This window comes from Xyrauchen texanus, chromosome 12, assembly GCF_025860055.1.
Source record: "Xyrauchen texanus isolate HMW12.3.18 chromosome 12, RBS_HiC_50CHRs, whole genome shotgun sequence".
Classification (NCBI taxonomy): Eukaryota; Metazoa; Chordata; class Actinopteri; order Cypriniformes; family Catostomidae; genus Xyrauchen; species Xyrauchen texanus.
This window is the reverse complement of record NC_068287.1, coordinates 35,174,622-35,190,026: the sequence shown is the minus strand read 5'-3', so window position 1 is coordinate 35,190,026 and position 15,405 is coordinate 35,174,622. Positions and strand designations below refer to the sequence as shown.

The 15,405-nt window shown below is 41.3% G+C and overlaps 1 protein-coding gene across 4 annotated transcripts in view; it reads right to left on the bottom strand.

The window, feature by feature from the left end:
* Positions 1-15,063, bottom strand: part of itgb3a (integrin beta 3a) — a 56,067-nt gene extending 41,004 nt beyond the window's left edge. The window contains exons 1-5 of one of the 4 annotated variants that reach the window (XM_052138770.1): positions 14,869-15,063; positions 13,477-13,562; positions 12,839-13,043; positions 11,481-11,727; positions 115-277 (exon numbers count right to left, since the gene is read on the bottom strand). In XM_052138770.1, coding sequence (XP_051994730.1) covers positions 115-277; positions 11,481-11,727; positions 12,839-13,043; positions 13,477-13,562; positions 14,869-14,929 — 762 coding nt within the window. In that variant the 5' untranslated portion in view covers positions 14,930-15,063. The remainder of the gene's footprint in view (positions 1-114; positions 278-11,480; positions 11,728-12,838; positions 13,044-13,476; positions 13,563-14,868) is intronic. The other 3 variants (XM_052138766.1, XM_052138767.1, XM_052138769.1) reach the window with 3 other exon arrangements.
* Between the last annotated feature and the right edge of the window lie 342 nt (positions 15,064-15,405).

Sequence of the window (15,405 nt, the reverse complement as noted above, 5' to 3'; positions counted from 1 at the left end):
GAGTGAAAGGAGTTGAGCTATTCAGGTGTATTTTTAGATAAAAAAAAAATTCCCATCTGTGTAATAGATGCATATTTGTCAGTTTCTCTTTGTTTCTGCTTGTGTGTGTGTCACCTTGCATACTACTGCTTGCATGATAGCATCAAATCCACCTTTTGGTGCATCTCTGTTTCTGGACACTTTCTGTTTCTTAACTTCCTCTGTGAACTGTTCTACTTGCTCCGTCAGAGGCAGTACGTTACGATAGACAAATTGTGGAGGGCAAGTTTCAGAAGACCTACACAAACCAGAACACAGCAGACAGACAGAAATCTCTTAAATTGATTGGCAGTTTTCATTTTCAAATGCTTACCCTGCTGAAAAGACCAGCCTGAATTTCCAAAATGCAGCTTGTGAAGCTGGTTGACAAAGTCTTGCTAGTTAATCTAATTAAGAAGCATAAAGACAAAGATACACTTCATACAAAATAGAACAACGAACGGGTATGATGTAATTTAAAACAAAATTTGGTCAAAAAGACCAAAGTTTGTGTTTGTTTCAGTGGTTAATAACAGATTGCTTGGGCAAACTTTTAGGAAAAATTATTACCGGTGTTGTGTCGTATTGTGTTCTCCATGGGAATCTGTTTCCCCCTAGCCTGATAGGGTATGGGGTTATGGTTATGGTTATGGTTATGTTAGGGTTAGGGTAGGGTAGGTTACGGTAGGGTATGGTAGGGAAGGGGTAGGGTAGGGTAGGGTAGGGTATGTTAGTGTTAGGGTTGGGTTGGGTTAGGGTAGGTAGGGTAGATTAGCGTAGGGTAGGTTAGGGTACGGTAGGGTATGGTAGGGTAGGGTTAGGCTTAGGTTTGTGCAGGAGAGAATGCATTTGGACAGCGGAGAATGATACCGTCAGTTACTTTTCCCCCCATACAGATCTGCTGGGGGGGAAACAGAGATCGACACAACTCCGGCTGCTAAAAACCTTCCTACTGCCATTGGTCTGGTCCACATCATCGGTAGGTGGGACCTTCACCAGCATGCAGATTTATTAACGAACTGGTGCAAATTTACCTACATCTGTACAATCGTTCACATAGCGATATTTTCCAAGAGCATGTCAAGTGATTTTTTTTGTTTAATTTGTCTAGAAAAGGAATCAAATCCACTCAAATACTCTCAAGTGCCAATTCATTCATGTGCCATCTGAAGCAAAAGCCGTTCACACATCTGTCTAAAGTAAGATTTGCCTATCACCATTCTGATCCTACTGCAAGAAGAGTGTTAATACTCAGAATAGTGTAATTATAAATTACAATAACAGAGTGTAATCGGCACATTTATGGACGCGTATAGCATTTAAGCACATTAGCGTCATGAATTCACAATGTAAACATAAACAAATTAAACATTTTCTACTGCTTATACCATATAGTACTTTAAATTGTCATTGTTTACATTTACATTTACATTTATGCATTTGGCAGATGCTTATTACAGGGACAATCCCCCCGGAGCAACCTGGAGTTAAGTGCCTTGCTCAAGGACACAATGGTGGTGGCTGTGGGGATCGAATCGGCAACCTTCTGATTAACAGTTATGTGCTTTAGCCCACTACACCACCACCACTCTATCGTGTGGTTAAAAAAGATTATTTTACTGATCTAGTGTGAATTCTACTCATAGAATGAGACATGAATTATTTAGACATCATTATTACTGTTTCTATTTACCCCTGAACTTCTCCGGGAGTATATCAGGGCCTTAATGGAGACACCAGCACACCATCGTCCCATGCTTGAATTTAGTGATAGAACACAATCAAAAGTTCAGACCAACAGCACGATTGTGAGTGTGATTATACAACAGTTTTAACAAAAAATTGTCAAGTTAGTTCATGCATTTCTTCTCCGCCAACTGGTCAAAGCATCAAGAAGCATTTTGCTCTCTGCACAGCGCACATAAGGGGCTTTTCCACTGCACGGTACAATTCGACTCGAAGTGTCTCAGCTGTTGCCGCACACGGCTACCACCGGACCTACCAACAGTGTAGGGAAAAGTAAAAAAATAAATAAAAGTGACTACAGAACCATTAAGGAAAAGTGGAAGAGGTTAGACCAAATGGACGCTATCTAAACCGGCAAACAATGGGAGGGAGAGTGCCATGGACTCAGCCACGATGGAGGATGGTACATTTTGTTATGTTAACTCTATACTTAGCTTGAAAGCTTCACTTTATTTAGTTGACTAGCTACTGGAAGCTTGCTTCTAAAACAACCCTGCCAATTTAACTGTTACACTTGAGTAAAATCACCATGCAACAAGATTACGATTCAACTTTATTGTCATTGTGCAGAGTACAGGTACAGAGCCAATGAAATGCAGTTGTTTTTATCCCAAATAAGCTGGGGTCAAAGCGCAGGATCAGCCATGAAACAGCACCCCTAGAGCAGATAGGGTCAAGGGCCTTGCTCAAGGGCCCAACAGTGGTATCTTGGCAGTGCTGGGGCTTAAACCCCCGACCTTTCGGTTAGTAACCCAGAGCCTTAACCGCTGAGCCACCACTGGCCCCGTAACAACTGCTTTATGCAGCACAATGAGCTAGTAGCTAACAGCTAGCAGTTGTGTTATTGTTTTGGTCAGTTTGTGTCATGTTAGTAGAAGTGGCGCAACTATGACGATCAGCCTATAATCCCAACCACGTTGAGATGGCACTAAACTGCAGTGGAAATGCAAGCTCAGAAAAGCGAGTAGAGTTGAGGCGAGTCGAACCATAACGTGCAGTGGAAAAGTGCCAATAGTTGAGTTTCACTCATAAACGAATCAGTGTTATGAACTGTTGTAGAAATTTTGATGCTCATTGATCAGTAATAGTCATTATAGGGGAATGCCTCTGTGTCTGAGGGATGCAGAGGGGGAGGATCTGCTTATGTCAGAAAACCTTGCGATAAAAGAGTATAAAATACAAGTCAGCCCTCCCCTCTGGGTCCCACTCATGGCACAGATCAACTCCTGTGTAATGACCGGGTCCTTCTTGCAAGAATAAATAATTTTAAAAGACTGTTTGAGTCTGAGTGTCTCTTAGGCAGTGATAATGGTTGGTTGATAATTTTTTGCCACAACAATTTGGTGTCAGAATAGTGGGATTCCTTGGAAGTGCCTTCTGGACCTGAGTGCGGACGGTGTTTGGCCACCTGGACTGAGAAGTTCCAGCTCTACCTCGTAAGTTTTAAGAGAGAGGGGCCGACCGCACCAGGGCCAGGAGAAACTCCACTGGAATCAAATGAAAACGAACCCGTGGCAACCCAAATATCTCTGGTAAGGGACGACTAAATTATTTTCTTTTGGTATGAAAGTGAGTGAACCATATTGGCTGAGACTGTTTTGAGTGTGGTCCAAGTGCAAGAAGTTCTCGACTACAAACCGAGATCTATGTTCTGTGGAGCAAGTGCAAGAAGTTCTCGACCAGAAACTGAGACCCTTACAGGTCAAGAAGTTTTCTAACAGGGACTGAGTTCTCGCATAAATTGAGTAGGTACAAGAAGTTTGCTAACAGAGACTGAGTTCTGGGGAAAAAAAAAAAGAATTTGTTAAATTGTTGCCGTAATTAACAAAGCACTAGGGAGAGCACCCTTAGCTGATCTTGGGTTAAAAATCAGATCTGTTGGAGACGTCCGACAGATGATAAGACGTGCGTTGTGCGTCGAACAGTAACCCACAGAGAAACAGAAACAGCCAGTATGAGGAAATCTCAAAGCAAGCTTGCTAAATTTGATACACCGGTTTTCTGTCAAATGAGGGAAAAAACTATAGGAGTATCAGTGGAACAGGGCAGCGGGGCACAAAAAGGTTGTTGTGGCTGCGTTCAACATGTGTGCAAAGAATGTGAACAGGCAGTGGGCTGTTGCTTTAAGGAAGCAGATAGAAGAGAACAAAAGCAAATGCAGAAAGAATTAGCATGTAGGGTTGAACATGTGGAATGTAAAATAAAATGTGTGAAAGATCAGTTTGTGTGTCAGCACCACCAGAACATTTTTATTTATTTATTCTTTTGAAAAGTATGTTTGTGTTTTCCCACATGCAACGACGATTGTGCTGGTGTCGCCGGCATACAAACATCACTATCCCGTGGCAGAGCTGAAAGCCCTGAAACTGAACCCTGACCTCGACTGCTCTCCGCCTAGAAGACAAGCACCACAAGAAGCTTCTCCCCTCTCTGACAGTGAAGGAGACCTGAATGAACTTTTTTCTCCTGAGACCTGAGATCGCACAAGCAGTGAAAGCAAGTTACATTGAAAGGAGCGGGCGATTGACCTCCACCCTGGCACACGCTGTACATGCAGAGCAACAGCTGCTGACAAAGAAAGACAAAGTCAAGGCGAAGGGAGAGATCTTCAGCTGGCGACTGCAGTCTAATGTCAGCACATCGAAACCACAGCAGAAGTGGGCCGACAGAAAGAAGAAAGTCTACAGAAACCAGCGGAAGTGGAATTGCGGCTTGTGTGAGACTGTCAGGAGAAGAAAAAGGCAGACTGAGGAGGATAGGAGAGCAGCGAAGGTGGGGGCCGGAGACAGGGCGATCGGCTGCTGGCTACAGGACAGGGAAGTGAACATATTTTTACACACAGACAACACACACACACATACACTGACTTACTCACTGCTCTCTGCAATGAAGACAATGCTTGCAAATCTTTCAGTGTGACTGATGAAGTTTTATGTGATAATGTTTCGGATGAATGTTTGAGAATGTACAAAAGTTCAGGGTTTTTACAAATGCAGAGGTATCAAATGTTAGTTGATGGGACATTAGTAAACTTTTTGGTAGATTCTGGGGCTGGCCATACTACGATACGATCATGTGACTTGCCATGTGTCCCAAAATTGACAGGTTCAGTGCATAAAGAGCACTTTGGCCTAGGGCCATTTGATTTCTGAAAAATTCACAGTGCCCTTAGAGTATGAAAGGAGAAGGGGAGAACATTTAAACATGCGTATTTGTGTTCACCAGCTTGTCCGGTACCTCTAATGGTCAGAGATTTAATGTGTGAATTAAATTTGACCCTTACTTCCTTTGGAATTAGCATTGAGGAAGAACCACAAATATGTTGTTCTAAATTTGAACCGCAGTGGGCTTATGAATGGTGTGTGAAAAATGATGATTGGGCAAAAATTATCTTGAAATGGGCAAAAGATCGAACAATGTCATTTAACACAGAAAACATGACGCCTGACCAATTGCATTGCACGTCACATGTTGTAATTGAACGTGAACTGTAATCTGAGGAGGGGTGGTTTAACGGGGCAGAAAATGAGAGTGTGAAATTTTATAAGATTTTCTGGGCAGAGAATGTGTGTGTGTGCTCTCAGCTTGCCTGACAGGAAAACAAATGCAGTTCTATTTTGATAGCAGGGAACACTGAGGCACCCTAATCAGTGATCAAGGCCAAAGAGCAGCTGTGAGCAGATTTGGGCCCCTTTGTGAGAGAATGCATTAAAGCAACAGATTGGGCTAAATAATTGCAGAAGTGAAACACAGCAAAAGTATAGGAGCATTTATGTCAAAATGTGATTTTGAGATCGAGGTACAGAGAAATGTAACTGCTATTGTGGAGAGTGCGGTGGAGAAACATGGAAGGGGGCTCTGACAGAAGTACCTCCTATGTTATGGGTTAAACACAAATATGATGTGGGTTTAATCAAAGGATGTGAACCGGTTGTAATCACCCCAAAATCTGATTACAGACCGTGTCAAGTGCAATGCCCCCTAAAAGAGGAGGCATTGCAGGGTATTATGCCAGTTTTTGACTCCTTGTTGAAGGAGGGCATAATTATAACATGTCATGATTCTCCAGTGCACACTCCAATCTTCCCTGTGAAGACAAATCTGTGCATGTGATGAAGCTATGTGTGTGACGGACTCTGTGTCTCTCTTGAAGCACTTAGAACAGGAGGGACACAGAGTCAGTCTTTCGAAATTGCAGTTTGTGAAACAGGAAATAAAGTTTCTGGGTCATGTCATCAGACCAAACAGTAAATCCATCTGTGACAAACGGGTGCAGGCCATAAAAGATGTGCCAAAACCAATTACGAAAAAAACAACTACTGTCATTTTTGGGCACGTGTGCTTACTGTCGTACATTTATTCCTAATTATGACATTCTTGAACAGCCTTTGCAAGCCCTGATGACAGGGAAAGGGCTGAGGTCACGTGACAAGCTTGCTTGGACAAGCGAAGCCGAAGAGGCATTTGCTAACATGAAAGTGCAAATGGCTCTGGCTCCCACTTTGGGTTTACCAGATGTAAATAAACCATTTGTTCAGATGACTGATGAGAAAAATGGGTTTATGACTTCTGTTCTTTTGCAGACTCATGGAGACAGACTGCGACCTGTGGCATATTTCTCAACCAAACTTGACACAGTAGCAGCAGGGTTGCCACACTGTTTGAGGGCTGTGGCGGCTGCTGAACTGGCAGTACTGGCATCCAGGGAATTTGTGGGGTATTCTGATTTAATTTTGATGGTTCCACACGCAGTCTCCATGATTTTGCAAGAGCAAAGAACGTCACATTTATCTACAGCCCGATGGCTGAGGTACCACACAATTTTATTGGACATGCCAAACATAACTGTTAAAAGATGCACAACTGTGAATCCCTGCCACACTCCTCCTGACAGAGGAGGATGGCGAGGGACCTCACTGTTGTCTGTCGGCGCTTGAACAAGTGTGCACACCACGCCCAGATCTATTAGACACGCCATTAGACAATTGTGACAATATCCTCTTTGTGGATGGGTCAGCTTCCAAAGATCCACAAACAGGAAAGAATAAAGGTTGGTTACGCGATAACCACTGAATTTGAGGTCGTGACATCTGGCAAACTGCCATCAAATTTTTCAGCTCAGGCAGCTGAACTGGTTGCTTTAACAGAAGCATGTAAACTTAGGGCAGACAAATGTGTGACAATTTACACAGATTCGCGTTATGCCTTTGGGGTAACACAAGATTTTGGTGCTTTATGGAAGCACAGAAAATCTCTGAAGTCAGATGGTCAACTAATATTAAATGCGTCTCTTGTGTCTGAGCTTTTGGATGCCGTTCTTGTACCAGACAAGGTCGCGATTTGCAAATGCGCAGCGCACACTAATGATAACAGTTCAGTATCAACAGGAAACGGACGAGCAGACGCGGCAGCGAAGGACGCGGCAGCGATGGAGAAAAAAAAACTACGTGTGCTTTGATATCTGACAATAACCTCAACATTTCTTCTTGTTTACAGAGCATGCAGACTTTTTCCACAGGCAAGGAGAAAACCCGATGGAAGGCAGCTGGCTGTGGCTCTAGGGAGAACGTGTGGATGAGCTGTGATGGCATGCTTTGTTTACCCAATCACTTCTTTCCTCATTATGGAAAGTTGATACATGGGTTAGACCATGTATCAAAAGAGGGGATGGTTGCACAAATGAAAGAATTGTGGTTTACAAAGGGTTTCACAATATTTGCTGAAAACTTTTGCAAAAATGTGTTATTTGTAACACACATAATGTGGCAAGAGGGATAAAAACACCCAAAGTATCTCAACCACCATCAGGGGGGCCTTTTGAGTATCTGATGATGGATTTTATCGAGTTAACCCCTTGTGGGAAACAGAAATACTGCCTGGTGATGGTTGACATGTGGTCCAAATGGGTTGAGGTCTTCCCAACCTCGAAACAAGACTCGGCAGCAGTAGCGAAGGCTCTTTTAACTGAGATTGTTCCGAGGTGGGGAATTCCAAGGAAAATCAGCTCGGACAATGGGACACACTTTGTCAATGAAGCAATAAAGCAGGTGGGTCAGTTTTTGGGAATTGACATGAGAACACACTGCAGTTATTGAGAGGGAGAATCAAACAATCAAGAAAAATTGGCTAAGTGCTGTGAGGAAACTGGGCTCACATGGGTTAAAGCACTCCCAATTGTGTTGATGTACACCAGAATGAGAAAAAGAGTCAAAACAAATTTAAGTCCATTTGAAATACTCTTTGGTAGACCACCATTCATGGGAATAGAAAGGGGTAGACAAAGGCTGCCATCAACAGATCTGTGTGAGAATGACATGTTGAATTATTGCAAAGAAATGTCTTCTTTGTTGCCCAATGTTTGTGTTCAGGTGAAAAGCTGCATAAGATCAGGCCTGGCGATTTTGTTGTGATTCGTGACCTGAGGAGAAAGAGCTGGAAGGCCAAAAGTTGGCTGGCACCATTCCAAGTGCTACTAACGACTCACACGCCAGTGAAGGTCGCAGAGAGAGCTACGTGGGGGTTCATGCCAACCATCGCAGGAGAATCAGCAACAGGAAGAGATTGTTCCGAGTGAATGTCAATAAACGCCGAAGTCAAGTCTGAACACCAAGTACCACTATCAGTGGAAGAGCAAGGCCAACCACAGAGGATAACACAGACTGTGTGCAGAGTGGACCCCATCGTGTGGTCACAAGCAGTAATCATCATGAAAAGGTACGAACTGAAAAGAATTCAAGAACAATGCGAGACGGTTTAAAGCAGGATGGTCTGACTGCAGGGTCAGAATCAACGTGAAGGTCAGAACAGCGGACAATTGTACAGCCGTCATCAACGACAAAGAAGTCAACTTCACATGCCCATTCAGCAAGCCACATGAAACTTCACCTGCAGCTGTGTGGCAACAGGGCATTTCATCGGATGCCAAAGAAATGGGCAGGGTGTTGTTATCCAGCGTTAATGAATGTGGGTACATCTGTGTATTTGCCAAACAGGGCACCCGGGGTGGGAAGGGAAAAAAGAAATGTTGAAATTTTGCCTGGGGTATTGCCAAAGCACTATGCAGGGTACACATTATCCGATCCGTGGACGACGCCTGGAGCAAATGTGGGGTGGTCATTGTTTTTAGGGGTGGGTACAACGGTAACAATTAAAAAGATAAATGGGCTAGCATGGACCGTATTAGCAATAGCTAATAGCACAGAAAATGCTTTGACAATGATAAATGATGAAATGAAACAGTTAAGAGATGCAGTCATTCAAAACAGGTTGGTTTTTTACATGTTAACTGCAGAGAAAGGGGGAGTTTGCAAAATGTTCTTAGGAATGTCTTGTTGTTTCAATATTCCAGATTACAGTGACAACATCACAAATGTAATTGAACACATGAGAAAAGCCGTACAGGAGCCAGAACATATTGAAAGTACATGGGTTACTTGGGTTATGAATCTCTGGGGAGGATGGGGGTATTGGCTGATTCAAACTGTGTTACCAATTGCGGTGATAGGACTGTTAATATTGTTATGTTTACCATGCATCATAACGTGTGTTTCCAGCTCAGTACAGAGACTGGTTAAAGCAGGGGTGTCTGTTCAAATGGTAAAAATGACAGTATATCCAGAGGATGATGAAAACAAATATGATGATACAAGTAGCGAGAGCTACTGTGAAAATGAGGTATGTCTTTTCTTTCTGAGAATGTTTTGATCGGTAAGGGTTATAAGCAGCTGTCATCCGTGTTACGAGATGACGTACAAGGAGAGGGTTTGAAATGAGGGATTTTATTATACTTTATTCTTTGTATTTTTATAGCCTGCTGACATAACCAGAATGTTAAATTGATGTGTTTTTCCTACTTAATCTGTACACTATTTCTTGTTTATACTGAGGTGACTGAGGGTCTGATTTTATGTCAGACGTGGAGTAACGGTGTTTACTCATTTAGCCCGGCTTCAGATAAAGTCTTTACTTGCTTGCTAATACTTAAGGGGACTATCCCCACAAAAAAAACCTAAGCTGTTTATTTTTTCTTCCTTTCCAAATGTTATTTCACAAATGTTTAAGAGAGTGATCATTTATGCGAAAATCAGAGATGAAGAGTGTAAGTGTGATGATATGACTTAAAATTTGTCTTATTGTTTATTATTGCGATTGAGTAATCTGAATGATAAAAAGCAGGGAATTGTTGTAGAAATTTTGATGCTCATTGATCAGTAATAGTCATTATAGGGGAATGACTCTGTGTCTGAGGGATGCAGAGGGGGAGGATCTGCTTCTGTCAGAAAACCTTGGGATAAAAGAGTATAAAATACAAGTCAGCCCTCCCCTCTGGGTCCCACTCATGGCACAGATCAACTCCTGTGTAATGACCGGGTCCTTCTTGCAAGAATAAATAATTTTAAAAGACTGTTTGAGTCTGAGTGTCTCTTATGCAGTGATAATGGTTGGTTGATAATTTTTTGCCACAACAGAACAAATCTTTTAATCTCTGTACTTTTTAATGACTCACAACATAGAATACACTAATTTGTCACCACCTACTGACAAGGATGGACTAAGAACTGAGAGGCCCATGGGATATACACCATGGAGGCCCCCCATGCCCAGTGATAATAATAATAATGATAATGATGCATGACTCTAGTAGACTCTAGAACTTTATGAGCTCTACAGGACACTTGGCAGATTTGATTGAATTTTTCAAACTGAAATTAGAAAAGTTGGGAAAACTTAATAGTAATTATTACAGTGAAAAATGTGAGCAATATCTTACACAGCAAATTAAATGTACTTCTGGGGGGCCTGGGTAGCTCAGCGAGTAAAGACGCTGACTACCACCCCTAGACCAGTGAGTTCGAATCCATGGCATGCTGAGTGACTCCAGCCAGGTCTCCTAAGCAACCAAATTGGCCCGGTTGCGAGGGAGGATAGAGTCACATGGGGTAACCTCCTTGTGGTTGCTATAAAGTGGTCCACTCTCGGTGGGGCGCGTGGTGAGTTGTGCATGGATACCGCAGAGAATTGTATGAAGCCTCCACATATGTCTCCGCAGTAACACGCTCAACAAGCCGTGTTATAAGATGAGCGGATTGATGGTCTCAGATGCGGAGGAAACTGAGATTTGTCCTTCACCACCCGGATTGAGGCGAGTCACTACGCCACCACAAGGACTTAGAGTACATTGGGAATTGGGTATGCCAAATTGGGGAGAAAAAGGGCGGGTAAATAATAAATAAATAAATGTTCTTCTGAATTATGAACCGAACCAAAAACATGTGTCATTAATAGGGATGTGCACGAATAGTCTGAATTCTGTTAACTGTTATATGCGACTCTATTTGAATTCCTATTCGGTTATTCTACACATGTAATAGAGGTCTTCAACCCCATCTAAGCACGACGATACCCAACAAACCTTTGTGTTTTGGGCCAGGTTCGGGTCAGATTTTCAAGTAGGCAAGTTGGGGGCTGTTCACACAAGCGTCTGCACTATTTTTTAAATAGTTTTTCTCAGTAAACACGCACTGGACGGACGTCTTTGATAGTTGTGCCACATCACTCTTTTTTAACTTCCCAAATTTTTTTAAACACTATATTCAATTAAAAAGAACTTCCTTTTCTACGCCCTTGGACAAAGCAAAAGTTGCTGACCATCTGTGCTGGTCTTTTCAGCTGGCCATTTACACGCCAATGTGAAATAGTTTGAGACTTTGGCTTACTTATGGCAAGGATTCCTGATGACTTCTTCAGAGGAAATGGAAGGTGACTGGGTTTTGTCTACAAAAGCTCCAACTCCCATGCGCAGATTACTGGTGACACCGCGTAGAGCACGTGGAAGATCATTGCCAAGAGCATAAAGCTTTTGCAAGTCATCCTTCATGGTATTGGTCATGTCCATTAGGTAATACAGATCCACTGGGTAATCAGCAACTTGTTTCACAGTGACAGTGAAATTTTTAGAATCATCTTAAAGACAGAAAAGATAACATTAGATGACTTCAAATTACTTCTTTTTTTTATATTCAAAATAATCTTGTGAAAGGATCAGGCTATGTCAACAGAAAAATTTTATGGTATATATGGATCCTTTTAACAGATAATGTAAACTTAAATGTAGCAAAATTGTTCTGTTTGTTTTGAACTGACCATCCAGCCTGACACAACAACAACAACTCAACCAATGGTGTGAGTTTAGGGTGGGGCCAACCACATGTTCAATCAAGGGCAGAGGGGGAGAAATGACACACTTCAACTTTAACCATTCTGTGTTCTGTTTGAGGTCTGACCCCAAGGTAGGTTGACCATCTGTCCTCTTTTTCCTGGACATGTCCTCTTTTTCGGACCTTAAAAAAACCGTCCGGCCGGGATTTCAAAATTTGCGAAAATGTCCGGGATTTGGCTTTAGTTGCATTATGATATGCATCTGGTCTAATACTTAATTGTGTGCACGTGCATATTTGCATTGCTTTAACACCTCTTTGTAAGTCCCGCCTTCTTGCACACCAATTGGTCGATCATAAGAGGCTTGCAGCAACTATTGGCCAAATTCCTGCCTGTCAATCTCTCAGCGAACGCGTGAAGTGCTGTTGTGTTTGGCATCAAACAGATGCTTGACAGTAGCAGCAAATGACAGCTGAGTGGAAACAATACCCAAACGAAAGTGCACATTTACAGAAGATTTGCACAAAAAATTCCCATGCTTTCTCCCAGGTTGAGATCCATGGGAAGCAGAATGTTTGACATGTAAAGCTGCACTTATGTGTCAGTTGCTAATAAAGGTGCAAGTGATTTAGAAACACACATTTGCTCTGTGAAGCATAAAGGGTTAAAAAAGCTTCATTTTCCATGGCCATTCAAAATAATAGTAATAGTATATGAAGAAAACGTTGTCCTCTTTTTGGTAAACCAGAATATGGTCACCCTACCCCAAAGGTTAAATATGTCATTACAACAGAGAATTGCAAATAGAAAACAAAAAAGAGTAACAGTAATATTAATTAATTTTGGAAATATGAATTCATATATTTAGGAGGTACATTTATGAAAGAATATGTCTCTTTTTGTAGAAATATCATACCTGGCCTAAGGGTGAGGTGGATTTTTTGTGGTTGGATCTGAGTGATTTCACTGGCTGAACCCCCTGCCTTGTCACTCAGGGGGCGGTCCTCTAGTATCTTCATGCTGCTAACTGGATACTCAATAAACTTCACGCCACAACCAGACTGAATGAGATTGTCTCTCAGATCACACCGAGACAAACTTGATCCTCCTTTTCTGAAGATCTAACACACACACACATGCATAACAACAACTTTAAGAGTGAGTCAATTTAAGCAGCCCCTATTATATGGGTTGGGGAAAAACATAGATTTTCCGATGCCTCGCAACCTTTATTCGAACGATCCTCAATATTGATTCTTAAATCCAAAGATCGATTTTCAGAATGTATCAGGTTAGATGGTTTCCTGTATAATGAACAGTATTAGCAAGAATTTCTCACTAATTATCTATTAGCTATTTGCATAGTTAATGCTAGAGAGGTTATTTCATAGGTAATAAAAATGGGCATCATCATCATCATCATCGAATCAAGAGCTTGTAAATTGGAATCAAATCAAATTGGGAAATCTGTTTCAATACCTAGCCCTAGCTGCACATTTCTGTGTCTATGCATGTGTGTTTGCTTGTGTATGTGGATGAATTTGTGTTTATTACCTCCTGAGCACACCAGGCACATGTTGGATGGATAGACAGACATTCTTTACATGTGCTTACTCCTCTAGAAGTGCATATGTTAGAGCCTGAAAACAAGACCAAACATGGTTTAGCATTCCTTCTAGCTACTCAGTGGTTCTCAACTGATTATGCCTCAGGACCCAGATTTTACTTTGGACATCAAGTGGTGACCCAACACAGTATCCATGTTTTTTTAAAGACCCAAACGTAAACAAAGTGTCATTAAAATGTTAGTTAAAATGTAAAAAAAATTATTAAAGGAATAGTTCACCCAAAAATGAAAAATCTCTCATAACTGACTTTCCCTCATGCATTCCAGCTGTGTATGACAATAATTTGACATTCCAAAAAGCACATAAATGCAGCATAAAAGTAATCCATATGACTCCAGTGGTTAAATACATATCTTCAGAAGAGATATGATAGATGTGGGTGAGAACCAGAACAATATTTTCCCATTTGCTCCCTGCCCAGTAGGTTGCGTGCATGAAGAATGTGAATCACCAAAAACAAAGAAAGAATAATGTGAAAGTGAAAGGTAAAGTGGAGATTGATTGAGCAGAGAGGAGCATTTAAATAGAAAAATTGACTTAAATATGATCTGTTTTTCCACACACACTTATCATATCACTTCTGAAGACATTGATTTAACCACTGGAGTCAAATGGATTACTTTTATGCTGAAATTTGGCACACATTCACTTGCATTGTATGGACCAAAAGAGCTGAGATGTTTGTTTAAAAATCTTAATTTGAGTTCTGCTGAAGAAAGAAATTCATACATTGAGATGGCATAAGGGTGAGTATATTATGAGAGAAGTTTCATTTTTGGTGAATTATTACTTTAATATTCCTTTTACTTACTGCAACTTTAGCAGTTTTGTTTGTTTTCAAGGTTCTTTAATATAGGGGCACGTAACTCTACCTGACCGTCTTTTCATTTGCCTAATTTGGCTTGCTTCTACCAAGTAAAGGGACAACGGGGGGCATTAATCTGGCAAGAACATCTTCCCCAGTCAGACAAATAGGGAGCCTATTGCCCACCGTAAAAGTCAAAATACTCCCCCAAAGATCACAATCTAGTACAGGCCGTGCCTGCCTATTTGTGAGAAGTGACCCACCAGTTAAAAACCACTGCTTGAGAATTAAGATGTTATTTGTTTTTTATTGTGTCCTTCAGGTTCTATTTTTCAATCTTTCAATCTAATAAAGATTGTTTTTAGGTTAGATGGTATCTAAACTGCAAAGGATAAAATTGTGCTTATTTGAGATTCTGAAAATTCTAACAAATAATCAAATCCATGAGATAAAAAAAAACTTTTTAATCATGTCTTCATTAATTAAACAAACAATAAAAAGTGGCAAACTTACTTGCAGCTACAGAAACTAGAACTAAAACAGGTATCCAAAATTTCAAGAAAGTAAATCCCATTTTAATAGATCCAAGCTACAGAACTGACAACATCTGCTGTGGGAGTCACCTGTCTCCTCTCTGATTGATTCTCTGGTTTTCAAACCGGGAGTGGAAATTGTCATGATTTCTACTGAGACAAGTAAGAACAGATGACCCCATGCATTCCAGCATTTCGCTGGAAATTTTCACATTTCAAGCGTTAAGGAACTGTAACCACACGCAAGTTGACTCTGGGGTCATTGACTCTGCGATCAATGAACGAACGGCGCCTGGTTGTCCCATCGCATATAGAGGCACAGAGTCTATTTCATAATCATTCTCTTCTCTGTTCCTCTTTGGCAGAATGAGCTTCCAACCTCCACATGATTTGCTGAATACATCTCAACATTCATGAACCAGCTGAGCCCACACTGTACTTACTTCATAAACAATCAAATTAAAATTATTTACTATTTAATTATTTTATAATTTATTATAACTTATTTGTGCAATTT